The 26,816-nt window shown below is 42.4% G+C and overlaps 1 protein-coding gene and 1 long non-coding RNA gene across 5 annotated transcripts in view; one reads left to right on the forward strand and one right to left on the reverse strand.

Annotated features, from left to right (window-relative positions):
• Positions 1-23,876: 23,876 nt before the first annotated feature.
• The window catches only part of LOC120928875, a 13,497-nt gene continuing 10,557 nt past the window's right edge, over positions 23,877-26,816 (forward strand). The window contains exons 1-3 of the mRNA XM_040339939.1: positions 23,877-24,263; positions 24,496-24,665; positions 24,800-24,868. Coding sequence (XP_040195873.1) covers positions 24,022-24,263; positions 24,496-24,665; positions 24,800-24,868 — 481 coding nt within the window. The 5' untranslated portion in view covers positions 23,877-24,021. The remainder of the gene's footprint in view (positions 24,264-24,495; positions 24,666-24,799; positions 24,869-26,816) is intronic.
• The window catches only part of LOC120928885, a 15,947-nt gene continuing 13,465 nt past the window's right edge, over positions 24,335-26,816 (reverse strand). For all 4 annotated transcript variants that reach the window (XR_005747323.1, XR_005747324.1, XR_005747321.1 and 1 more), the window contains one exon: positions 24,335-24,659. This is a non-coding gene — a long non-coding RNA (uncharacterized LOC120928885). The remainder of the gene's footprint in view (positions 24,660-26,816) is intronic.

Raw genomic sequence — 26,816 nt, forward strand, 5'->3', positions numbered from 1 at the left:
TTGCTGTTTTTTGCCGAGAAACTCGGTCGTGTGTACGAGGCCTAACAGTTGTACAGGTCCATCTCCAATTTGTCCCCCTTGGGCGCCACGGGAGACCTCTCCTCATGGTGGCTTTGGTGTCTGAGCTGATGGGATATTTATTTTAGGTAAGTGGCACACTGCTTTCTGTTCCCCAAACTGTACATTATTTATAATTCTTCTCGTGTATGGTTGGTCTTCATGTGTTTTTGCATATTCAGCTCAATCTTGTCTATTGTTAATGGTAATTAATGTATGTTTGATCAATCGCAAAACTAGTTGAGAAACTCCCCCCTTCTACGTGATCCCTACTTTCACCGTGATCTTCCCCCTCCTGGGATAATCTACTACCGGTGATCTGTACGATTGACTCAAGTTGCTCTTTGTATTGTGATGTATTGTTTTTGTTTTTTGATGCTTTTTATTTTTTAATATTATGTTAATAAATTTAGATATTTTTCATAATATCTGCTCTCCCTGAGTTCACTTGTTTATCCTGTACGACTATAGTCCGACTGCCCTTATTTTTCTTTAGCTTTTTGCTTCTAGTCTTTTGGGTCTTCGGGGTCCCTTAAGCCCTATCTCTGTTCAAACTGTTTGTACACGGGATGTACTATCCTGAATCACGGCAAATTGCAGGGCGCACTTGCAATCCCTGTCACTTCCAATGGCACCCCAATCACGGTGCAATTTTGCAACTATTGTCACATGATGAATCACAGTAAAATCATGCAAACAGAATTGCGGTATGCCTGTTGCCCAAAAGAAGCTTTGCAATTCTGTTTGCTTAATTTTACCACAATTCGGATGACAATTGCTGCAAAATAGCGCCGCGATTGGGGTGCCATTGGAAGTGATGGGGATCGCAAGGGTGTGCCATGGTTTGCTGTGATTCGGGATCACTGGCAAAATCAAAGTGATTCCGCCCACAATCCAGGATTCCTAGATGTGAAAGTAGCCTAAATGTTAAATGCCGGCTGTAGTTGTCATTTACATTGTTATTTACAGCTGTCATTTACATTGATTAGCTTACTGGTTAATTGTCCAGGAAGAGAATCCCCTCTGTTGACAGAGGCCTTGTCCTGAGTTGAAGCTCTGCCAACGTTATGATCAACCCTAGGAATGGGCTCAGGCATGTTTGAATCATAACCCCAACCCACCTGAGAAATCCTGCTAGGAAGCCGTCACTGCATACCACCAATCATAGGCATTAAGGCATTTCCCAGCCCGCAGCTCCACATACTGTACACACGCCCTGACTAGGCTGGCCATGATCAGCGGTGTGCAGCGACGGCTTGCACAGGTGGGTTGGGACTAGGACCCAAACACGCCTGAGCCCATCCCTTATCAAACCACTCTTATGCCGCGTACTCACGCTCGGAATTTCCGGCAACAAATGTTCGATGGGAGCTTTTGGTCGTAAATTCTGACCGTGTGTACAGTTGTGGCCAAAAGTTTTGAGAATGACACAATATTAGTTTTCACAAAGTTTGCTGCTAAACTGCTTTTAGATCTTTGTTTCAGTTGTTTCTGTGATGTAGTGAAATATAATTACACGCACTTCATACGTTTCAAAGGCTTTTATCGACAATTACATGACATTTATGCAAAGAGTCAGTATTTGCAGTGTTGGCCCTTCTTTTTCAGGACCTCTGCAATTCGACTGGGCATGCTCTCAATCAACTTCTGGGCCAATTCCTGACTGATAGCAACCCATTCTTTCATAATCACTTCTTGGAGTTTGTCAGAATTAGTGGGTTTGTTTGTCCACCTGCCTCTTGAGGATTGACCACAAGTTCTCAATGGGATTAAGATCTGGGAAATTTCCAGGCCATGGACCCAAAATGTCAACGTTTTGGTCCCCGAGCCACTAAGTTATCACTTTTGCCTTATGGCACGGTGCTCCATCGTGCTGGAAAATGCATTGTTCTTCACCAAACTGTTGTTGGATTGTTGGAAGAAGTTGCTGTTGGAGGGTGTTTTGGTACCATTCTTTATTCATTGCTGTGTTTTTGGGCAAAATTGTTAGTGAGCCCACTCCCTTGGATGAGAAGCAATCCCACACATGAATGGTCTCAGGATGCTTTACTGTTGGCATGACACAGGACTGATGGTAGCGCTCACCTTTTCTCCTCCGGACAAACCTTTTTCCAGATGCCCCAAACAATCGGAAAGAGGCTTCATCGGAGAATATGACTTTGCCCCAGTCCTCAGCAGTCCATTCACCATATTTTCTGCAGAAGATCAATCTGTCCCTGATGTTTTTTTTTTGGAGAGAAGTGGCTTCTTTGCTGCCCTTCTTGACACCAGGCCATCTTCCAAAAGTCTTCGCCTCACTGTGCGTGCAGATGTGCTCACACCTGCCTGCTGCCATTCCTGAGCAAGCTCTGCACTGGTGGCACTCCGATCCCGCAGCTGAATCCTCTTTAAGAGACGGTCCTGGCGCTTGCTGGACTTTCTTGGGCACCCTGAAGCCTTTTTCACAAATGCAGTGGAATTTTTTTATGGGATTAAGTTAATTTTCATGGCAAAGAGGAACGTCTGATCAATCTTCATAACATTCTGGAGTATATGCAATTTCCCATCTCAAAAACTGAGGCAGCAGACTTTGTGAAAATTAGTATTTGTGTCATTCTCAAAACTTTTGGCCATGGCTGTAGGCCCCATCGGACATTTTCTGTCGGAATCTCCAACAAAAATTTGAGAGCTGGTTCTCAAATTCTCCGTCAACAAAATCCGTTCTCGTAAATTCCGAGCATGTGTAGACAATTCCGATGCACAAAATTCCACGCATGCTCTGAATCAAGTACGAAACGGAATCGCTCGGTCTGGTAAAACTAGCGGTCGTAATGGAGGTAGCACATTCGTCACAATCTAAAGAGCAGTAACGAACTGAAAAGCACGAAGCTGAAAAATGCGAATCGTCTCTCACCAAACTTCTACTAACATGAGATTAGCAGAAGGAGCCCAAAGGGTGGAGCACTTGCTATGAAACTTATGTTTTATTGTGCCATTGTACGTGTTGTACGTGACTGCGTTCTTGACGTCCCTTAAGTGATGATTTTTAGGTGACAGGTTCTCTTTAGTGAAACATGCAGGGTCTAGACCCTGCATGTCTCCTCTGGGCTCCACTGGATGTGTTGCAATGCCCATCACATTGCAGTACACCCCTCCCCATGGTATGCCAGGGAAAGTGTCAGGGTGGCTCAGAAATTAAGTCATACACGTTGCTTTCTGGGTCACCAACAGGAAGGGGAGGAGAGCGGATGCATGTCCGCTGTTCTATATCCCCTCCACCCGCCGGCACCTGCCATGTCAGTCCTGGGCCCGCAGATATGCAAGCGGAGCCCGGAAAACATGCAGGAGGCATGCACGCAGGGGGAGAAGGGGTGTATGGAATCAATCAGGTAGTAGAAAAGCTGCCTGAATGCTTCCTCCTGAGAGACAGGAGTCTATTAGTAGTTTTATACACAATCCCAGAGGATGCAATTGTCAGGTCCATGATGTACGGACCTGGCAGCGAAAAGGTTAGAAAAAAAGGAAGAAAAAACGTATTATGATGGGCGCCCCTCTCGGTAGGGCGCCTGTATGCACACGCCTACTGTGCCTAGTGAAAAATCCAGCACTGGTCTGAGCAAATCTGCCTAGGTATGAAACCCAAACTTTATAACAAACCCCAATAAGTCTATGGGGGAAACATCTTCATATACCACTTTGTTAATCAATGTTTTGCCATTTGTATCGCTTATAAGCAAAGGTCATGGGAAGCTGGGCACTGCCAAGGGGGACATATACTGATGCCTAAATAAACTTTTAAAAAATACAGTGTGGTGTAATATCTCCTCCTATACAGAATTGTTCTCAATCTCTAACAGCTCCAGCAAACAATGACAATTTGTGAGCCCACCTTTTACAGTGAGCGGGCATTTGATTCTTGTCAGCTGACCAGGGCAAAGGCAAGGCACTGCTTTATGGGTTGCTCCTTATTTCTAGCAGTGAAACTGCAAATTTCTTGGCCAAAACTTTTTGATTCTCAAACCGAGTGAACCCAGGAAATCGCTGCAAACATATGGTTGCATAGAATCCAAACTTATAAATCATATAAATATTTATATATGCCATACATTCACCTCTTTTTATATTGTTTACAAATTCAATGTCCCCTTGTTGCTTGTACAGTTCTGGAAATACAGCTATTTGTAAAATCGTTCTATTTGCCTTAAACATATTACAACACATTGTTAGCCTATCTTACCCAAGTGTTTTTCTAATATTTTATAAAGCTGCTCACCACTTTTGTAGGAGATTGAACCAGCAGAGGATTACCCTGATTAATGTCATCAGTGCAGTTATTGCCATTAGAATTTTATGTAGTCCTTTTTCTGAGTGCGCACGGTGACATCTGGCCAGGTATTACAATGATCTTGTTTTGCCTGGAAATAACATCTGTTTTGAAAATCATTCAGTACTTCTGAGCCAACCGAAGAGCAGTTTTGGAACACAACAAAATGGTGTGTTTTGCAGGTTATCATTGTTCACTGGCTATGTCAGGACAAAACAATTATGTAATAGCACTTTTAGTACAAGGAAAACATTTACTAATTTGGTTAATATTAGCTAAGGCAGTGGTCCCCAAACTGTGGCCCAGGGGCAGGATGCAGCCTTTCCTTGCATTTTTTCCAGCCCTTGGGGGACTATTTCTTCCACTGAAACCAACAATACAGCACTATTGCTCTCGCCGGCGCCAAGTATGGGGCACTATTTCTCCCAATGACACCAAAGATAGTGCACTATTCCTTCCACTTACACCAACAATGGGGCACTATTCCTCTCACTGACACCAACAATGAGGCAATGTTCCTTCCACTAAAAAAAATACTGGGTCACTATTTCCCCCACTAACACCAACATAGGGGCACTAGTCCTTCCAATAACACCAGTGATGGGGTACTTTTCTTCCTACTGAAACCAACAATGGGGCACTATTCCTTCCACTGACTACAATGATGGGGCACTATTCTTCCCACAAACACCCACAATGGGGCACTATTCCTGTCACTGTCATCAACAATGAGGCACTTTTCCTTCCACTGACACCAATGATGGGGCACTATTCCTGATGTTGACACCAATGATAGGGAACTATTCCTTCCCTAATACCAAAGATGGTGTATTGTTTACTCCATTGATGCCAATGCATTTTCTACTCCCACTAGTCACACTCTGCCCCCCTAACGTCTGAAGGACAGTAAACTTGGTTGTGACAGACCCAACCAGGAAGGGGGCTTTTGGAGGGGAGAACATGCTAGCCTCTTGCCTGCTGACTATGGGCCCTGGTATTTGAGGGGGCTTTATTCTTTGTGGGACCCCTTGGGGAGGTAGGTTATCCTTCTGGGGATTGTTCTTGTCTCCAATAGGGATTTACCTACCTGTAATACTCACAGATGCTGGTTAAATGGCAATGTAATTTCTTTATCAACCACTAGAGGGCTCTCAATGTGATATATTAGATTTATTAATTTTTAGATTTTTTTATGTTTTGATCTTTATGATTTTAATGTATAAGGAGAATACAGATGTCAGCCAACTGTGATTTCTCTTTCAGATATTAAAATCCCTGTTTTGGCTGATATGATATTAATTTGGGTATAATGTTCATGCTGCTATCTTTCTGGCGTTTTTAATAGATGCTATAAAGTGGTGACATGAATTTACCCGTTTTTAGGTTAATATGGTGTTATCTGTTTATGTATAGTAAGAACATACGATGTGACAGACAGTGACTCTTTAACTAAAACATTCATATGAAGTGAATGGTGGGATGTCTGCTGACCATTGAGAATATCCTCATGAGGTAGGACCTTACCCTGCTGACATAGGATAGTCCTATCTATGTCAAGGGCGGTCTTACTGGTAGGAAGTTCCGGGTCATTCAGATCCTCCCCTTCCGGGTTCATTGATCCTGCGGCCGTTCCTGATTGGAGGCTGCTAGCTGAGAGAGAGGCTTGGTTGCCTGCTCTGTAGGCATATAAGGCTGACGTTCAGTGCGTCGCCCGTGCCCTTTGACAACGCCATCTGTGGCGAAATCGATCAGGGCGGAGCCACGCACCGAACATTATTGCGTTTTACGTGACCCCGGATGCACGGGCGCACGTTTTTAATTTGTATCTGTTTGCTTGTTTTAGCCGGCAATTTTAAATTATATGTACCGCTGTGTATATGTTGCACAATTTTTAATAAATATTTGACGGTACTTCACATTCTGAGCCTATTTCTTCCCTTGGTTCTCCGGATGGATGTGGAGCCGTTAAACACATTGGAGAGGATATTCTGCCTGTCAGCTGTGACCGAGTTTTCTCCATGACCTGAGTGGATCGACACGCTTTTTATGATCGTGGATCTGGTAAGAGCACACCCTTACTTACCTCTCGGTGGGAATATATGTTTCTTCTAACCAGAGACCAGAGGCTGTTCAATATTTGGATCATTTTATTACTCTGCAACTGTTTTTTGCCCATCTATTTGGACATTCATATGTTTTGGGGTTCTGCTGTTGATTTCCCCTCTCATTTTGGACTGCCTAACAATTGATTAGTATGCAATTCTAATGGACTAACAAAGTTTTCTAAGCGTTTGGTCCCAAATAGCAGATTGTTGTATTTACTCCGAAAGGTTTTTTCCATAACTGTTTGGGCATCATCCTTTTTTTTTTTTGCTATTTTTTGCACTAGCACTTTATTTATTTATTCATTTATGCATTCATTTATTTATATTATTTTCGCATTAAGTTGCGACTCCTAGCGCAACTCATCTTTTTTCTTTTTACTTTTTGCGTGTATATCACATGTTTAGCGTTGCTGCTGGAATTACTCACTATTTATTTATTTATTTATTCATTTATCCATTTGAAATTCATTTATATTCATTCTCCTAGCGCGAGGAAACCCCCCCCCCTCTTTGGCTTTATTCTTTGGGATGTGTGTGCCTAGGGGACCTTTGGAGTGATTTTGCTTTTCATTGAGGTCCATGTCTCCCTGAAACACACAGGCTCTGAGAGCTGGAGGACCCAGATGGGCCTCTGTGTTTTGATGAGGTATAGAGTTGACAGCCCAAACCAGCGTTGACTGCTTCAACCTCCTCCTAGACTCAGAGACTCAAAGTAGAAGATTATAATTGCCTCAAAACAACCTGAAGCTGGAGTCTCCTCCTGTTATGTGTAATCTGTTTATTAAGGTGTTATGTGATTACTGTTATAATATGTACCTGTGTTTGGCCATCCTGTCTAGGTGTGGAGTATCTTTCTCACATTGTGTGAATTGTTAATTGAGTCACCTATGGTTTCTGTCTGTCTGATAATCTTGTTTCAACTTTACCTCATTGTGGGATGTTTACCCCAATGTGTAATATTTGTTTTTATTGTTCATGTGTTGACTGCCGCTAATTTTGAAGTCTAGAAAAACCTGGATTTCTTTTCAAAAAATACATTCCTTTGGTTTTTACATCAACTTCTTGCCTGTGTACGATGCTTGGGGTATTAACTATCAGTCAGGACAGGAAGCAACGTTTGGCGGAGGCACCCAGGAGGGGTGCCAGGAGGTCCGTCACACTGGTCATTTGTTTAGAATGTTTGGAGACCCCTGGACTAAGGTACAGTTTCAGGGCCATGGCGAAGAAAGGTGAAAAAATTCTAACTCCTACTGTCTCATTCACAACAAACCACATAATCTCAGAAAATGTCATGCATTAAAAGGTAAGCCCTTTAAATAACACAGGGTTCCTAAGGAACCATGCCATGTGCTTCAGTTGTCGCGCTTTAGGATTCAGTTAGGCTCTTAAACTCTAAATCCACTGAAGATTTTACAACCTGGTTAGATCATGGGCAGGGAGAGCAACACGTAGTCACAATGATTATACTTAAATATTGTGAACTACCGGTATATCACTTTCAATAAAATGGTGCTTAAATATGTCTGGTGAACGTGTTTCCTCAGAGACAACCAGAGAAAGCTGTCAGGATGTATGCTGTTTTAGATGAACAAAGCAGTCATTTGTTTGTCACTTCAGAGTTCTATGATATATTTAATGTCCTATGCCCTGTCCTACACCCTGCACACACGTGCTGACACAATAAAAACCAACAAAAAGGAATTGCCCCTGCTGGGGAAGGCATTATTTCAGGCATAAAAGAGACTGAAGAAATTCATCTTCCTACACTTATCGAACGCAATCAAATATCTAATGCCAGAAAGGAAATCCCTACTCGGAAATTCATACATGTATGACTTTAAAGTTTTAAAAGGCTACATACCACCATTGGAAGATAACATCAAAATCATGCTTCTGCTGGAAAGAGACACTATGAGAGTCCATATGGTACAATAACAGTGTATAGGTGATCTTCATATTGATCTTAATATTGGTCAATATCACACTCCTCACTCTAGTGAGAGTTCAATCAGTGTGCACACTTCTAAAACTATCATTGACAGAATCTACAACATTCCTTTCATCTTTCAAAATTTGTGCTATGGGAATTCAAAAGAGACACCTAATCCATCAATGAGATGTAGCACCCTCCTAGGTAAATTACATTTTTTGGCTCCTTCTGTTGTCAAGGGAACAGTGATTGTTTGCTCTGGTCTGTTTAGGATTTCACAGGCTGGGAGTTTGATTGCTTTCCCCTGCCTCTAGAAAAAAATTCTAGAGTTTAGGGAAGGCGAATTCAGATAAAAGGCCTTAATATTGATCAGAGCCTAGCCAATCCCTGGGGAAGATAAATAGTCTGACGCTCTGGAGAGGTTGTCTTCCCCAGCAAGGAGAAGTTCCCAACCTTAGTGAAGGCTGTTGCCCCTCTGAGGCAACCCTTGGATTGTGCTGCTGTTCTTTGGGGAGGAGACCTGAAAGGGACCTTGAACTGGCTGCAGGACATCACCAAAGCGATCTGGCCTTGAGAAGGATTTTTCTCACTCACTGGGAGGTTTCTGGAGGAAGTTGGAAGGTAGTATGGAAGGTGGCAGTTGCCCTGGACACTTATGAGTAATGACCTAGTGCCGATTTCTGTTGACGGTATGCTTTTGGGATGTAAGTGCCAGAATTAGCTTGGACTGAGGCTACTCATATAGGGTCAGATTCTGATCATTTCCCTGTCCTCAGCAGTGTCCTGGACTATGACCTTAGTGAAGAGTGGTTTCCTCTACTGTGCAGTGTTCCTGAAGTTGCACTGGTTACCTACAGCTGTGCAATATTACAGGATAATCAGGTGCCAAATAGACTTGCCTTATGGTCCCCTGCTGTGAGGTCTTAGACTTAGACCACTCAGTATCCACAACTGCTAAAGAGAACTTGAGGGCAGGGACTGATGTGATTGTACAATGTAGATGTAAAACGCTGCGTAAATTGATGGTGCTATATAAGTGCCTGAAATAAATAAATACGAGAAGATAGCCTGTTAAAGAGACTGGCCTCATGGTCTTAAGCTACAGGGATGTACACTGCTCTGAGATTATCCCTATGGACTTCAGCTGTGAGGTCTTAGACCAGCGGTGTCAAACTCAATTTCATTGTTGGCCACATCAGCACTACGATTGCCCTCAAAAGGGCCGGTTGTATCTGTAAGATTAGATGTCCAGCGCATCGCCTCCCCTTACATTAGATATCAGGAACCACCCCACCACCAGAAGCTAAGTCCCCCACTCTCCCTTACATCACAGTGTAGCCCCATTTCCTTATGCTGCGGCTAGGAAGAAGCTGGATGCATTGCTTGAAAGCAGAAAGTAAGGGTCTGGAGAAGGACCAGAGGAGGGCTGGAGCTCTCCGGCAGGAGAGGTGCAAGGGCCACGTGAAATGGCCTGGAGGGCCGGATTCGGTCCGCGGGCCTTGTGTTTGACATCTGTGCCTTAGACTGTTCCATTTCTCAACAAGTGTTAAGAAGAAGATCAAATATACCCAAAAAAATATTAGCCATGAGATTTTAGCCTGCTCAGAAAGTCACCTCATGGTCTTCAGCTGACAGGGAAAAGACTGTCCTCAAACTGTTATATGCAAGCAAGTAAGTACACCATGGAACATTATTTTATTAAATTGTTTTACTTAAAACCTTCTAAAAAACTGTGTCTCTGTGTATATTTACACTTTATTTATTTTTTCATTAACCCTCCTGGCGGTATTCCCGAGCGTGACTCGGGGTGGATTTTTTGTGCCAAAATCGGTAACCCCGAGTCACGCTCGGGGTAGCTATGCAGAGCCTGCAGCGCGCGCTGGCTTACCTTGTTCCTGGATCCAGCGATGCCACCTCGCTGTGTGAGCGAGCGGGACCTCGCTCGATTCACACAGTGTCCTCCTGTGTCGCCGATCTCCGTTCCCTGCGACGTTACGAGGGGCGGAGATCGGCGCCAAATTCAAAAAGATAAACAAACACTATACATACAGTATACTGTAATCTTATAGATTACAGTACTGTATGTAAAAAATACACACCCCCCTTGTCCCTAGTGGTCTGTCTAGTGCCCTACATGTTCTTTTATATAATAAAAACGGTTCTTTCTCCCTGCAAACTGTAGATTGTCCATAGCAACCAAAAGTGTCCCTTTATGTCAAAAATGGTTTCAGATCAGCTAGAAAACAGCGATAATAAATTATAATCACTTGCAGAATTGTGCAATAGCGATTTGTGAGGAAATTCGTCATAAAAAAAAAAATAATGACAGCAACAATTCTGCAACTGAGCAAATTTCAGTGATTTTGAGTTGATTACATTATTGAATAATTTTTATTAGAATTATATTATTATTTGTTATAATTATTTATAATTATTTATTATATTATAATTTATAATTTTGTTTTTAAAAAAATGTCATACCCGGGATGCCTATTAGACTCTGGTTTGGTCAGATTTAAGTGAGTTATTCCTAAGAATTACAGGCCTACAGTATAAAACGCCAAATTTCCTTGCAAATAATGGTACCGCTTTCAGCATCTTTTTTCTGAAATAATCATACCGCCAGGGAGGTTAAAGGAGGTTAAAGGAGGCTTCCAAATTTCGATAAACCCCCTGCCTGCATACCCCCACAAACACTGAGCCAGAGTTTGGGGAAAGAGGCACTTGTTCTCATCAACATGGGAAGAAGGCACCACCCCCCCCCCCCCTTAATGTTAAGGGTATGTTGTAAATGGGTACAAATCGCCTACAAGTCGGATTGAAGTAGTACAGGAACTTCTTTTGAAGTCGGAGCGACTCGAGTTGTGTGTATTAACACCGCTCCCATTCATTTTTTCTCGACAGCGCGACTTGGGACGACTTGAGGTGACTTCAAGTCGGATCCCAAGTCGCCCCAGTGTGAACCGGCTCTTAAGCTGCCTGTGGATAGTCAACAGGTGAAAATACTGTCAGGGCAGACTGGGGTTGATTTACTAAAGATGGAGAGTGCAAAATCAGGTTCAGCTGTTTATGATAGCCAAACAGCTTCTAATTTGCTTGTTTAATTAAGCTTTGACAAAAAAAAATGGAAGATGATTGGTTTCTATACAGAGTTGCACCAGATTTTGCACTAAGCAGGTATGTCAATGCATATAGTAGCATTTGAAAAATAATATGACATTTCTCCAACAGAACAAGAAATATTCTAATAGGGCTTATAATCCATACCTACTCTATTAAAAACTAGATTTTTTTTTAGGATGGACATGACAGTGGTCCTGCACTACTTCACTCTTTTTAAAGGCTAAATTCACCTTTTACAGAAAATTGCCTACACAGTCAAGAGGCCCTGGTAAGTAATTAAATTTGTGCAACTTTGTAAAATATTCATAAATTTTATTATCATACCTGGAGGTTATTTGGCCCCACTTGAAAGCTTAACTGAAATACTCCCAGTTAAGTATCTCCAAGTCCTGCCTTGTTGCTAGGATTTACAGAGTCTAAGTGGACTAGGAGTGGATATTTAGCGTACTTCTTCAGGGCGATTTTATAAATTTGACTTGACAAATTTACACATTCAAGACATTAAAGCCTTGTGAATGCAACAAGTTCATGACATACACTGTAACCAATGCCACGTTTGGCCCTATACAGTCCCCCAGCAAATGTCTGTTTTTTTGTTTTGTTTTTAGTTAGTGCTCTTAATCCAGAACCTACATGATGAAATGCCATCTATTTCAACTAATAATGGTGAATGGAGGGAGACATGCTGGACATAGCAGATTGGGAAAATCTAGCAGATGTTTCAATAGATCATCTTTCACGTTCCCCACTCACAAGATATTTGCAGATGCAAACTGGCAGCGACTCAGTAATTTCAGAAAACGAGGCTCAGCCTTTCACATCTGGAACATATTACTTGCAAATAGTTCTCCTTCCCTAAAAGCTGGTCACACTACTATTAGGTAGAGGACACTGGAAGGTATGGAAGCACGAACAGATGTATGCAAGCCAGTGTTGCGCTTATCGGAATCATGTGCTGGATTTTGCACACTATCATTCCAAGAGCAATCCACGGAGAGAGGGACGTGTATAATAATGGCAATGGTGAGAGGAGGGAGCTGGATAGCAAGCAGCTCCACCGCTGAGAGAATCTTGGCTCGCTACCAAGGAACAAAATGTTCTTGGATGTCATCCAGTACATGAGTTAACTTGAGAGCAAAGAAATCCATTCAAGAGGAAAAAAGAGGCCTCCACAGAGCCAGGCTGGATGCTGGGGTCATGCACTGTTTATTATATTCAGAAATCTAAGAATTTTTGCATAGCATTTTTTAATCTGTTTGGTGAAAAATAAAAGCATTTTGCATCGGCATCCTTCCAAGAACAAAAGCATTTCAGACCAGATTTAAGATGAAGTCTTTATTGCTATCAGGCTTTACAGTATAGACTTTAAGAAACACACACAGAGTTAGACAATTAGGCCCACATTAGTATGTTAACTATGAGCTCCACATTCATCCAGGCAAGATACGTATGTGACATTCCAGTGCAATGAGGGAGGTTTATTTACAGTTTTACATAGTGAAATCATAAAGCAAGAACATGCTCCACAGAACTTTCTTAAGAGCAAAATGATTAGAAAAAATAAACTTGATTTGGGCATTTTAATGACATTACAGAGCCCCAATGTGCACAGTAAAAAAATAAAAAGAGCAGGTTGCATTCACTGTGTTAATGTGTTGGATGATATGGTTGGTTTTAATTTTAGGGCATACATAATTCACACAAAGCAAGTGCAATGTTAAGAAACTATCATATTTTTTTAATCCTCCCTTTAAAATCATTGTTGCAAAGTTTATCTTAATCTCTTTTAATTAGCTCCTAATGGGATTATCAACAATTATACCTGGTGTACCATATTTGATTGATTATATTTCATCTTCTTTTCTCTACGCTGCCTTTATTGGCTACAGAGCATCTTTACTCCAACCTTTTCATGACCAGAGGTCATTGATTCCCAGATATCCAGACCATTTTTCACCATTATTATTATTGGATTGGATTGGAATAAATGCTTATAGAGCGCCGAATGCACCCTTCAGCTGCATACAGTAACTCTAGAGGGGTTATTTACTAAAGGCAAATACACTTTGCACTACAAGTGCAAAGTGCACTTGAAATTGCACTGAAAGTGCACTTGGAAGTGCAGTTGCTTTAGATCCAAGGGGGACATGCAAGGAAAATAAACAGCATTTTAGCTTGCACATGATTGGATAATAAAATCAGCAGAGCTTCCCCTCATTTCAGATCTACCCCTCAGATTTACAGGGACTGCACTTCCAAGTGCAATTTCAAGAGCACTTTGCACTTGTAGTCTGTGGCCCAGATTCTCAAAGAAGTTACGCCGGCGTATCTCGAGATGCGCGGCGTAAGTGTATATATACGCCGGCGTATCTAAGCGCCGTACCCACAGAACCAGATACGCCTGAAAATAGGCTTCTTCCGACCGACGTATCTTTTCTACGCCGGCGTAGCGTGGGCGCATATTTACGCTGGGCGCATCTGGCGCTCACATTGATTTTGTATTCAAATATGCAAATGAGGGAGATACGCCGTTTCCCGAACGTACGTACGCCCAATGCAGGCTACGCGCGGTGCGCGTAAGCTGTACGTCCTAAAGTTACCCCATATAAAGCAGGGGTAACTTTGCACCAGACGTGTGCAGGTCAGCTGTAGAGCAGCTTCAGCAGCACCGTTACGGACGAGCTGAGCAACCACACTTGCAGGACAACACATCCGTATGCCAACATGCCAGGGGCAGGCATGGTCATAGCACTACTAGTGTGTGCTCAGGCGCGTAGAAGGAGGAGGGCACAGGAGAGGATATACCGAACGCGCATGAACGTCTTTGGCATGGGGGATTCGGAGGTGTATCGCATATTCAACACTGCTGTCATCCTAGAATTAGCCACAACCCTGCATGATGACATCACCAGCCAGACACACCGCTCACATGCAGTGCAGCCACTGGTCAAGGTCCTGGCAACACTGCATTTCCTCGCCAGTGGATCATTTCAGCGTACAAGTGGAGTCGTGGCGCATGTCCCACCACATCATCAGACCCACCCATGAGCATCTGCGGCAGAAGGCAATGGCGGATTTTTTCAGAATTGCAGGATTCCCACGCACCGTGGGGGCCATTGATTGCACACATGTGGCACTACGCCCCCCCCCCCCGTGCCACAGAGCACATATACCGCAATCGGAAGCACTGGTATTCCATCAACATACAGGTGATAGTCGATGGCCAAGGCCTCATATGGCCATCGACTATTTAAAGGTTTAAACTAATACTAGTTTAAACCTTAGTGGCTGCGAGCCCCAGAGAAAGGAGATCAGACTAGAGTTGAGGTTAGCTGAATGTACTTCTTAAGTATCCATACAGGGGAGTGTCTGAGTACATATAATAAAGCAGGCAATGGCACTGTGACAAATCAGTGTACACCCTTACCTCTCCAACCTCACTGGCAACCTCATTTTTGTTCACGCCTAATGTCCCAGACAGTTAGTCCTCGCAGATGTCTAATTTTTGCATGGAAAGAGCCCTATTTCACGTTAGTCAATTGGTGGATCCTAGAACCAGAACTTTGCAGATCTTTCAAGATTTGCAGGAAGCTTATAACCTACCTAGACAGGCCTTTTATAGTTACTTACAAATATGACACTTTGCGCAGTCCTTAGTAGCAAACCTCCAGTTCTCCCTTCTGACGGAATTAGAGAAAACCTGCTTAGGCCTCGTACACACGGGCAAGAATCTCGTCAGGAAAAAAAACTTTGTTTTTCCCGAAGAGATTCTTGGCAAGAATCTCTTGCCGCTCGAATGTACACACTGACCTTTTCAAAAGAACCAGGGTTCTCTTAAAAGGCAAGAACGCGGTGACATCATCGCGTACGACGAGCATGTGCTCGTCACATTCAATGCCATCGCTGCCATCTTGCTATGCGTCAAAGTCATTTCGAGCATGCACGGGTTTCCACCGCGACAGGTAAGTATACACACTCAGGTTTCTCGTCGGGAAACATGCTGACAAGAATCTCGACGAGAAAATAGAGCGCAGGTTCTCTATTTTTCTTGTCGAGATTCTGGCCAGATTTCCCATCAAGAAACCTGAAAGCCTCGTACACACAAAGGGTTTTCTCGGCAGGAAAGCTCTGCCAGCAGTTTGCTTGCTGGTTCTTGCAGAGAAAACCGGTCATGTGTACGAGGCCTTAGAGGGCCCATCCCCTAGGGGTATGATCTCACGTACTTACTAACTCCTAATTATGGGCCTAGCCCATTCCAGGCCTCAGCATGCCTATATGTGTAAATGGGAGCAGGCCTTGGACGAGGAGTTACCCCTGAAAAAGCAACTTATTTGGTCACAGGCCTCCGAGAGCTCTATTTATACTTTGTACAAAGAGAACCGATACAAGATCTATCATTGGTATCAAACCCCGGACCTGCTCCATTCCATATATCCCTCTGCCGATCGCCGGTGCTGGCGTTGTAATACAATCATGAAGAGGAAGTGTCACCAGCACACCAGGTTCTCCAAAACTGGGTTAAAAACTTTATTCACATAGTATCAAAAATGTTAAATTATCCAAAATTTAAAAGAGACGTTTTAGAGCCACGCAGGACCCCTTCCTCAGGCATGTAACAAATTGTGATACAGACAGTCCACTATTTATAGAACCATTCACCAATCAATGCAAAGAGGAAATAACTTCCAACCCGCCCCCTGACATGCAATGACGTTGTATCACGTCCATAGACCTGTGTGTTTGCTTCCCCTTTTACATAAAACAGCCATCAGACTATCATTAGCCAGAGTGTATCAGTGTACTAATATTCTGTTCATACTAAACAAATTTACACAAAGAACTAACCTGCGATCGCAGCCTCATCTAACATGACTGTTCTTTTCCTTAGTTGTATACTTACTGTACGCCCAGTCATTCACCACCGTTGCTGGTTAACTGTTTAGGGGCTTGTCTCTCTACTCAAATCCGGCAACATGCTGTGCGCATGTGCCCTAGGGGATCACTACGTCAATACAGACGTCCGCTGTTGCCTTGCCAATCCATGACGCTGGCGGCGGTCTGTAGTTTAGACAGGGAGCACACTGGGGCTAAGAAAGGAGAGAAAAATGTGAAACTGAGTGTGAAAGTGAGTCATGGCCACTGCACCTTGAAGATAGGAAAGTGAAAAAAAATGAAAAATTCAGGAGGTGAAACAGATGGAAAACCTGACCGCTTCGCTGAACGACTCTCTTGATGCCCATAACTGGGTCTGGGAACTGTGGGATCTGGTAGAATATCCTTCAACCTGAAGTCTTCTTAAATTGGAGATGCCCTGTGCAGACGGTGACTTCAGACTTTGGAGGGGTCCTGGTATAGGTTGTTGCTCTTGACTATTTTCTCTCTTCTTTCCTTTTCATTCTACCTTTTTCTTGCTCCATTGTATTTTCTCGATTTTTACCATTGTGCTAATTTCAGTGCTTTTTCCCACTCAGCTACACGCCATTAGGCGGTTGTGATGTTGTAGTATTACTGCTGCTGTGGTTTTGATCATTAGACCTGATATCGTTATATATTATTTCTATCTACAGGATCTACATGTCTTATTGCAGTTTTTCGAGTGATTGCAATGTCAGCGGGCACTTATTGGTTTCTGTCATGTATATTGTTTTGTATCTTTTTGTTTTTATTGTTGAAAATTAATAAAACTGTCAGTTTTTCAAAGAAAGCAGGCAACAGTTGAAATTATTAATCTGCCCCACTAGCGATAAGGGGAGATTGGCCCAAGCTTTCAAGATTTTTTTCATATTTTGAAACAAGGTGTAAAAGGTGTAAAAGGGTGTTGAAAGCTTACCTCCCAACTTAATCTGTGCTGATGGGAAAGTGTTTAAACAAGAAAAGGAAAAGGAAAAAGGATTTTTGGGACTTTATATGAGTTTACAGGGGCTGTTCAGAACCCCTCCTCCATCCCGGTTCAATATTTTAAAAAGAGGACAGGGAGGTGGGACTTTGTATAAAGCACACGGAAGCCATTTTAATGCTTCCGTGTGCTTCATACAAAGTCCCGTCTCCCTGTCCTCTTTTTAAAAGAAAGTGTATAAACTTTTTATGCACTTTTGAAATTCTGCCCTGAAGACCAGGGAAGGAGTGCATAGTTAAAGCTTTTATTTTCAAAGGCATTTTCATAAATTGCACTATAATGCAGGTCAAATTTTATTCAACCCCTGCAAAAGGAATTGTCATTTTCGGTGAGAGACTCCCCAAGGATTAAAAGGGTTGTAAAGGTACATTTTTTCCCCTAAATAGCTTCCTTTACCATAGTGCAGTCCTCCTTTACTTACCTCATTCTTCGAATTTGCTTTTAAATGTCCTTATTTCTTCTGAGAAACCCTCACTTCCTGTTCTTCTGTCTGTAACTCCACACAGTAATGCAAGGCTTTCTTCCTGGTGTGGAGAAAGCCTCTTGAGGGGGGAGGGGGCGAGCAGGCAAGTCAGGACACTCTCTACTTTGCAGATAGAGAAAGGAGCTGTGTGTTAGTGGGCATCCTGACACTCCTGCTCGCCCCCTCCCCCCTCAAGAGGCTTTCTCCACACCAGGAAGAAAGCCTTGCATTACTGTGTGGAGTTACAGATAGAAGAACAGGAAGTGAGGATTTCTCAGAAGAAATAAGGACATTTAAAAGCAAAATCGAAGGATGAGGTAAGTGAAGGTGGACTGCACTAAGGTAAAGGAAGCTATTTAGGGAAAAAAAATGTACCTTTACAATCCCTTTAAAAAAAAAGGACTGGAAAGCTTCAATATATTACATGTCTGTTTTGGGGTTTCGATACATTTTAACAATCTCAATGCTCAATTGATTCTAGAAATAATAAATAAAGACTAGCAAATGTGAAAAGAAGGTGCTTTTATCGCTAATGGCTCCAGGGCAAATGAAAGTGGATCTGATGTATTTACTTATTACATTATATCATGTGTCCCGTTACTGTGTTACACATTGAGTTACGATCAGTTTTTTCATTACACAATGAGGCAAATCAGTTTACGATGAAACATGGATTAGAGTCACACTAATAACATACAGAACATTCTAATTTCCAGCTGTTTTCCCAGAAGAGTGACAAGTACAGAGAGAACTCCAATTCTTTATACACACCGATACACAGTGACGGGATGTTTTATCTCTCTGCACAAGGTGAGCCAATGTTGATATTTGATTTGATGTATGTCCAAATTAGAACAGACATCAATTATTGTGAAATTAGCCACATGACTGTTTTAGAAGTCTGTCTACCCTTGAAGATAACTGTTTGCACCCAACATAAACAATTGCTGTCTAGTACATTATACAACTGGATTGGTGCTGTAATAACTGTGCACTCACAATGAAGAACAATGGCTGATTGTCAGTTGCTCAAAAGTTTTTTGTTATGTCACATTCTTCGCACTCTTTAGGCACTGGAATTATTTGCATCAGATGAAAACCTTTCATTGTGCAAATTTAGATATACACCCAGAAATAGAATATATAGGGTTGTATTTATAAAAATATTCTAATAGCTGTTCATCAATCGAAACTGCATGTAAATCAGTTCTTTGCAAATGGGGAAAAATTAAATGTTCTCAAACTACATTCTCTGCAGTTTGAATGCGGAAATGTGGAAAATATCCCAGACACTAGATGGCAATATTATATGAATATAAGAATGCTCCACAGTTCCATCCTGTGGCCATAATATGATATTTTTCACTATCACATTCAAACTGCAGAGAATATAACAAACAGTTTTGATACATGAACAACCAATCAAATAAATACAATACAACCCTTTGTGTAGTACTATCAGGATTGCATTATCTTTCTTATTTAAAAAAATAAGCAGTTTTCCCTCTACTTGTTTCATGCTTTCTCTCACTGCCCTATGCACATTCTGCAGACCAGCAGTTATCCACCTTATTAAGACCAGGGCCTGTTAAATCCTTCCAAAACTTTCAATGTCCCAACAGTAAATAAAAACGTTTATACTCACATAATAAAAGTTAGAGAATGCAAAATATGTGTTTAAATGTAGAAAGGCACAGGATATCACTGGGTATGGGAATGGGACTTCCGGATGGGGTAAGGGCCCTTTCACACGGGGCGGATCAGTAATGATCCGCCTCCGTGTGTCCGTAAGCTCAGCGGGGAACCCTTTCGTATATCCCCGCTGAGCCGGCGGCTGACAGGGTGGTCCCCGCACACTGTGCTGGGACCGCCCTGTCTTTTCTCCGTGTGTCCGTGTTCATCCGATCTGTAGACAGAAGAAAAAATAGGGTTTTCCTCCGTCCGCAAAACCGGATCTTTGCGGAGGCGGGTGATTGTATGTCCCTTTTTCAACCCGCAAACGGATGGATGAAAAAGCGGACATATGGTCCGCACGTCTGAAAGGGGCCTTAGGGAACTCTGGGGCAGACTTGACGACCTGTAGGGTATGAGGTTTCTGGAGGGGCTGGGTTAGACTGTGGGGGATGGGGTCTCTAAAAGGGGGCTGGGGACTTTGCAGGGGCACTGTGTCAAACTGGAGGTGGGTTGCAGGGATTGGTGGCACTTTGAGAGGTTAAAGAGGCAGTGTGGGACACGTTTGGAGGCACTATGGGAGCTGGAGGCTATGCCATAGGCTGTGGGGCACTGCAGAAAGTGGGTGGCACTTTGTATGGTTGAAAAGTACTGCGGGAGGTTGGGGGGCACTGCAGTTCAGTATAGAAGGTTGGAAGGCACTGTGGGAGGTTAGAGAATCTGCAGTTGACTGGAGGCCAAGTAGAAGGGAGACCACAGCCCAACAGCAGGCAACTTAGACAAACCTGATTTCTTTTTATGAAGAGGTAAGTAAAACCTTGGACAGAGGCGTGGCAGTGGATGTAGTATACCTGGATTTTGCAAAAGCGTTTGATACAGTTCCCCACACACAGCTTATGTGTAAGGTAAAGTCTACAGGATTGGAAATATCAGTGTGTAAATGGATAGAAAACTGTCTAAAAGACAGAATTCAGAGAGTAGTGGTTAATGACTCTTACTCTGAATGTTCTAAGGTTATCAGTGGTGTACCCCAAGGTTCAGTGTTGGGACCCTTACTTTTTAATATCTTTATAAATGATATTGGGTCTGAGATCAAAAGTAACATTTCTGTCTTTGCAGATGACACCAAGCTATGCAGTGGCATAACGTCCTTGCAGGATGTCTCCAATTTACAAGCCGACCTCAATGCTCTGTCTAATTGGGCGACTATGTGGCAGATGAGGTTTAATGTTGATAAATGTAAAGTTGTGCACTTGGGGGCTAAGAATATGCATGCATCATACATACTAGGGGGAGTACAACTGGAGGGATCCGTAGTGGAGAAGGATCTGGGGGTTTTGGTAGATCATAAGCTCAATAATGGCATGCAATGCCAAGCTGCGATTTCCAAAGCAAGCAAAGTCCTTTCTTGTAATAAGAGAGGTATGGACTCCAGAGAGAGAGAGATAATTTTGCCCCTGTACAAATCATTAGTAAGACCTCACCTGGAAAATGCAGTTCAGTTTTGGGCACCAGTTCTCAAAAAGGATATTGGGGAACTGGAGAAAGTGCAGAGAAGGGCAACCAAACTGATAAGAGGCATGGAGGAGCTCAGCTATGAGAAAAGATTAAAGGAACTGAATTTATTCACTCTTGAGAAGAGGAGATTAGGGGGGGATATGATCAACATGTACAAATATATAAGGGGTCCATATAGTGAACTTGGTGTTGAGTTATTCACTTTACGGTCAACACGAAATGTTCACACTGATTCGCTTCAAAGCTGCCAGTAAAAAACCCATGTGTTAATTTAGCATTTTTGCTGCCTTTTTACAGCATTTGTTGTGAGGTTTTTAAAGAACATCTGACTCAAAAACGCGTTTTTGAAGCATTTTTTTAACTCCCCAAAAAAGCTTCAAAAATGCTGCAAGCTGGGGGGTTTTCACCGCAACAGAAGCGCACCGCCCCAGTGTGAACACAGTCATTGATTTTAAAGAGAAACCTTTTTTTGAGCTTTTCAGGCATTTTTTTTATGCAAAATCACTTGAAAAACTCAGTGTGAAGGCAGCCTAAAACAGCTTCCTGCATGTGCTGTCACATAGCTTGCAGAGTGTCCCCAAAGGTCTTAAACCTAGGCACTCTATATAAAAAAAAAGTATTCATCCCTTGCAATCAGATTTTAATCAACTTCCCTTGGGATCTAATACTTAGGCGTCGTACACACGACCGAGAATCTCGTTGTAAAAGAAACGTTGTTTTCCTCGACGAGGTTCTTGTCAGGCTTGTCAAGAATCTTGTCAAGCTTTCCTTGCATACACACTGTCAAGACAAAATCTCGTCATTCTCAAAACGCGGTGACGTACAACACGTACGACGGCACTATAAAGGGGAAGTTTGATTCCACTGGCGCCACCCTTGGGGCTGCTTTTGCTAATCTCATGTTACTGCGTGTTAAGTAAAAGTTTGGTGAGAGACGATTCGCGATTTTCAGTCTGTTACAGCGTGACGAATGTGCTATCTCCATTACGAACGCTACTTTTACTGAAGGTGCGCTCTTGTCTCATACTTTATTCTGAGCATGTTTGGGTTTCTAAGCATACACACAAATATGTTTCTCGTCGTAAACCAGCCCGACGAGAAACACTACAAGGAAATTCAGACTCCCGACGAGAAAAAAGAGAGCATGTTCTCTTTTTTTCTCGTCGAGATCCACGACAGTTTTCTTGATGAAAAATATACGCACAACCGTTTTTCTCTGCAAAAATGCCCTGCCAGCATTTTTCTTGATGGATTTTCCCGAGGAAAACGGTCGTGTGTACGAGACCTCAGTATTGGCTACTTGGATGTCTATCATACTTATTGTCGAAAAATGGAACTGAATTTATTGTTTGCATAAAAGGACGCCCCACATTCTACAGTTTTTAGGACACTCTGCACGGTATGTGACAGTACATGCAGTTACTTAGTGCTAGACATGTGCACAGCAAAAATTTTCGTTTATTTCTGTTTCGTTTCTGTTCGTTTATCGTGATTCGTAACGAGTCGTAATTTCGTAAGACGTTAGTTATCGTATTCGTACTCTTTAGTATTTTCGTAACACTCTTTTTTCCGTTTCCGTTTTTTTTTGTTAGTTTATTTTTCGTTGAATCGAGATTCGTATTTTCGTTATGTTTTGTATTCTGCTTCGTTCGTATTTTTTGAATGAATTTATTTGTTTATTCGTTTTTACGTTGGTATATTTTTCGTTTTTTTAGATTCGTATTTACATTATATTTACCATCGTGCCGCATTCGTATTTTCGTAGGAAATAGATCTTCGTTGTTTTATCATCATTCGTATTTTCGTGTCTTGTTTCATTCGATTGTAAAAACGTGCTTTAGTAGATCTTAGTGCATTCGTAATTCAGTTAAAATACATTTTACGTTGATTCAACACACTACTCATTGTAATTTTGTAAATCTAACTTGGCTGCGATAGACTACTTGACGGTCTTACTGATACTGACTGATTATTACTTTCGTAAGATTGTTTTAGTAAATTTGTAATCGGGCCTTAATTCGTTATTTTACGCAATGTGTCAGAATTGCTCCGCTAACGCTGCTAATGTGTGTTGTAAATCATTCGTACTTTCGTAAGTACATCGCAGCAAATCTTAACCATTCGAAAATGTCATACTTTACTTTCGTTTTCGATGCGCGGCTTATAGCCTCCGCCCCTGGACTCCATTTTGAGACGGTGTATGAGTGCGTGGTTTGGCGAGGGAGGAACAGAGAGCAGGGCAGAGGTGGGCTTGTCGAATTTCGACTTGTTTTTGTGTGGTGGTTTCACTGGTTTGCTATCTTTTGGGCAATTAAAATCATGTATAGGAGTGAGAATGGACATGTGAGTGTTGAGACTGAGAGTGAGAATGTTGGTGTTAGTCAGTGTGTTGATGTGAGACTTGTTGGTGTGACTGAGAGTGAAGTGGAGGAGAGGTGTGGAGCAGATGAGATGAGTGTGGTGGAGGAGAGGCATGGAGGGGAGAAGAGGCATGGAGGGAAGAGGAGGCGTGGAGGGGAAGAGAGGAGTGGAGTGGAGGACAGGTGTGGAGGAGAGGAGAGGAGTAGAGTCGAGGAGAGGCATGGAGGGGAGAGTAGGCATGGAGGGAAGAGGAGGCATGGAGAGAAGAGGAGGCATGGAGAGAAGAGGAGGCATGGAGGGGAAGAGAGGAGTGGCGTGGAGGAGAGTAGTGGAGTGGAGGAGAGGAGCGTAGTGGAGGAAAGGCGTGGAGGAGAGAGGAGGCGTGAAAGGGAGGAGAGGAGGGTAGTGGAGGAAAGGCGTGGAGGAGAGAAGAGGCGTGAAAGGGAGGAGAGGAGGGTAGTGGAGGAAAGGCATGGAGGGGAGAGGAGGCGGGGAGGGGAGGATTGGTGTGGAGTGAAGCCGAGGCATGGAAGGGAATGTGGAGGTGTAGTGGAGCGGGAGCATGGCAAAGAAAGGAGACATGTGGCCCCTCCTATGTCAGATAGTGCGGACTCAGATGTGCAGCAGAACAAGCGAACCAAGAGACAGAAATCAAGGGGACCCATATATACCAAAGAGGAGAATGCTGCATTGGTTGCTGCAGTATCAAAAGAAAAAGTGACACTCTTCTGCCAATCCGTGCCAGCATCTGAGAAGTCAGCAGCCTGGGAACGAGTCCGGGACTCCGTGAATGCGGTCTCCAAGTTTCACAGGCCCACCAATGGCGTCAGACACAGGTAATTAATATTAAAATATTCTTTCACTCTTGTGTAAAAAATACACAGTTTTGTAGTCAATAACAAAAAAGTAACAGTTCAACGTAACCAAAAAATTTATTTGTCACAGCCACATGCTGAACAGTATACATATAACCATCACAATGTGAAAAGAAATGTGGTTTTCAAAAAACATTAATCTAAGTATTTGTTTTTTTATTAATGTAATTGTAATGTTTATGTACATTTGCAGGTTCTATGATTGTCGGGCAACGGTTACAAAGAAGATGCAGAGGCTTCGACTAGGACAAAACCGAGGAAAGCCTATCAAGTTGCGAGAGTGGGAGGCGGAGCTAAGAGATGTCCTTCTGGCAGAGGATGTCCCTGGATTCAGCAGCAGGGGTCAAAATCATAGAGCTGGTGGTGAGGAAAATTAAATATATCATTATAATTTATATATATTGCAGTTATAATATATTTGTAAAGCTATCTTATTGTTTATGATGACTACACATGTATGACTTTTATTTTTATTTTTTTACATTCATGTTTTCCAGATCAAGAAACATCATCCTTGGAAGGATCAGCTCCAACTCCAAGTACATCCTATCAACAACATTCTGGTGGTGAGTACCCAACACAAAGGATATCTAATGAACTGCTATTTACTACTTGGACCAAGTCACTGTGCCATGCAGACCGTCACAGTTGAGACAATTAGGTGCCGTTTCTGTCTCCCTGGCTACTCAGCTTTCACTATCACAGTCGAGAGCAGAAGGCTCGTTATGCACAGTGAGCCGAAAAAATAGCAATGCAAAATAGTGGGCAGCAATAGAGCAGCTGAAGAGAACTTTTTAAAATTAACCAGCAGGTGATTGGTTGGTTGCTATGCGGCCCTAACAAACAACATTATGCTGGATAACTTCAGCAACTTCTGCTCCACCCACTATAGTATTTATTGTGTCTACGGTTCTGTGTGCCCAAGCAAGGTAGCAAGGTCAGAGCTGTGGATGCTGAATTGTGACGGGGGCAGAGCTGCGTGGGGCTGTTAGGTGAAGGTGGGTCAAGTTGCAGGGTGGGACAGAGAACACAGCTGTTCACATGTGCTGTGAAGGTGGGTGAAATTTACCACTGTGAAGGGGGTTCAGATCAGAACATAATTGTGAAGGGGAAACTGTCATGTGAAGGTTCTGATCAGGTTCTGAAGGTTCTGAAGGTTACATCAGCTTCTGAGGAAGCTGATGTAAGAAATGTGATTTTTAAATCAAAAGGTGGGTATAGTAGTAGTATGTATGCACCCTTCCAAATTCAAACTTGCCTGCTTTCATTTTGTGACTAGATTTTGAGGGATGCCGAGAAAGGGGTGAGAGCTCCGCCAACAGCATAGTTTGAAAGGGATAAATTAGGTGTGTTGCGCTGATAATAACTTATTTCTACGTACAAAATTACATAAGAAGAGAGACCCCCTTGTAAACCTTAATACAAAAGGGATCACAAGTGCAAAAAATAGACAATATAATAAATCATCCAGTGAAGTGCCAGTGAAGTGCTAGGAATAAATCCCTATTAAGACCAGCATGCAATCTTCATGGGCAACTGCAGCAAGTCAGTACAACCTCTGTCACATGGAAAAAATAGACACACCACAGTCCAATATTCATGGGATAGTTCCAAGTTTACAGACTTTTCTCCTATGTAACTTTTCACTTCAGGACAGTGCCGCTCATGCAAAAAAGAGAAAAACACAGATATGGTGCAAATAACGTATGGATAAGGAAGAAAACCAATGCAATACAGCGATTGCACTCACGGAAGCCTCGATCACATTAGGCTCTGCTGTAAAGTAGTACGAACGCCGCTCAGTGCTTAGACGATCTCCTCAGGTGGATGGTCGCGTCACTCGGCTCCTCCCCCACGCGTATCGTCACTAGACACGCGACTTATTCATGGGTTGCCATGTGACCATGTCAGCTGCCTTTTTATGCAGACTGACCATGGAGGCAAGAGCGGAGGATAATCTTTCACATCATTGTCGGCTTACTTGTACAGCTTTGACAAAATAATAATGTGAATATCACAAGCTTTTAATATAGACATACAGCATTTAAAACTATTAAAATACTTGAAAGACAATTAATCGATCGCTGATATGAATATCACAACAATCATTATTGTCTCTAGTGTTTTGCCTCCAGTGGCCAAAACACCAAAAGACAGGCAGATACCCATTTTACTTATAACAATAAAAAACAACTAGGGAAGGAATAGAAATATAGACAAAACCATCACCCCCCCTAGTGGGCAATAGTAAATTTACATAAAATTACATAAAATTACATAATAACAATACATATATTTAAAATATATAAAAATATTTAAAAGGATTAAAATGTATATATTGTATATAATCCGCTACATACCACCAGTAACGATCATTCTAATCTTAATCAATCCCCATATATATATTTGAATAAAAAACAGATAATAAATTAGTTAATCAGCCCAAAAATTAAAAATCTGCAATAAAACAATTGAGGTCAAACTCAATGTTAAGTCCATTAGGGGCCATTTTTT

The sequence above is a fragment of the Rana temporaria genome, chromosome 1, assembly GCF_905171775.1.
Source record: "Rana temporaria chromosome 1, aRanTem1.1, whole genome shotgun sequence".
Taxonomy (NCBI): domain Eukaryota; kingdom Metazoa; phylum Chordata; class Amphibia; order Anura; family Ranidae; genus Rana; species Rana temporaria.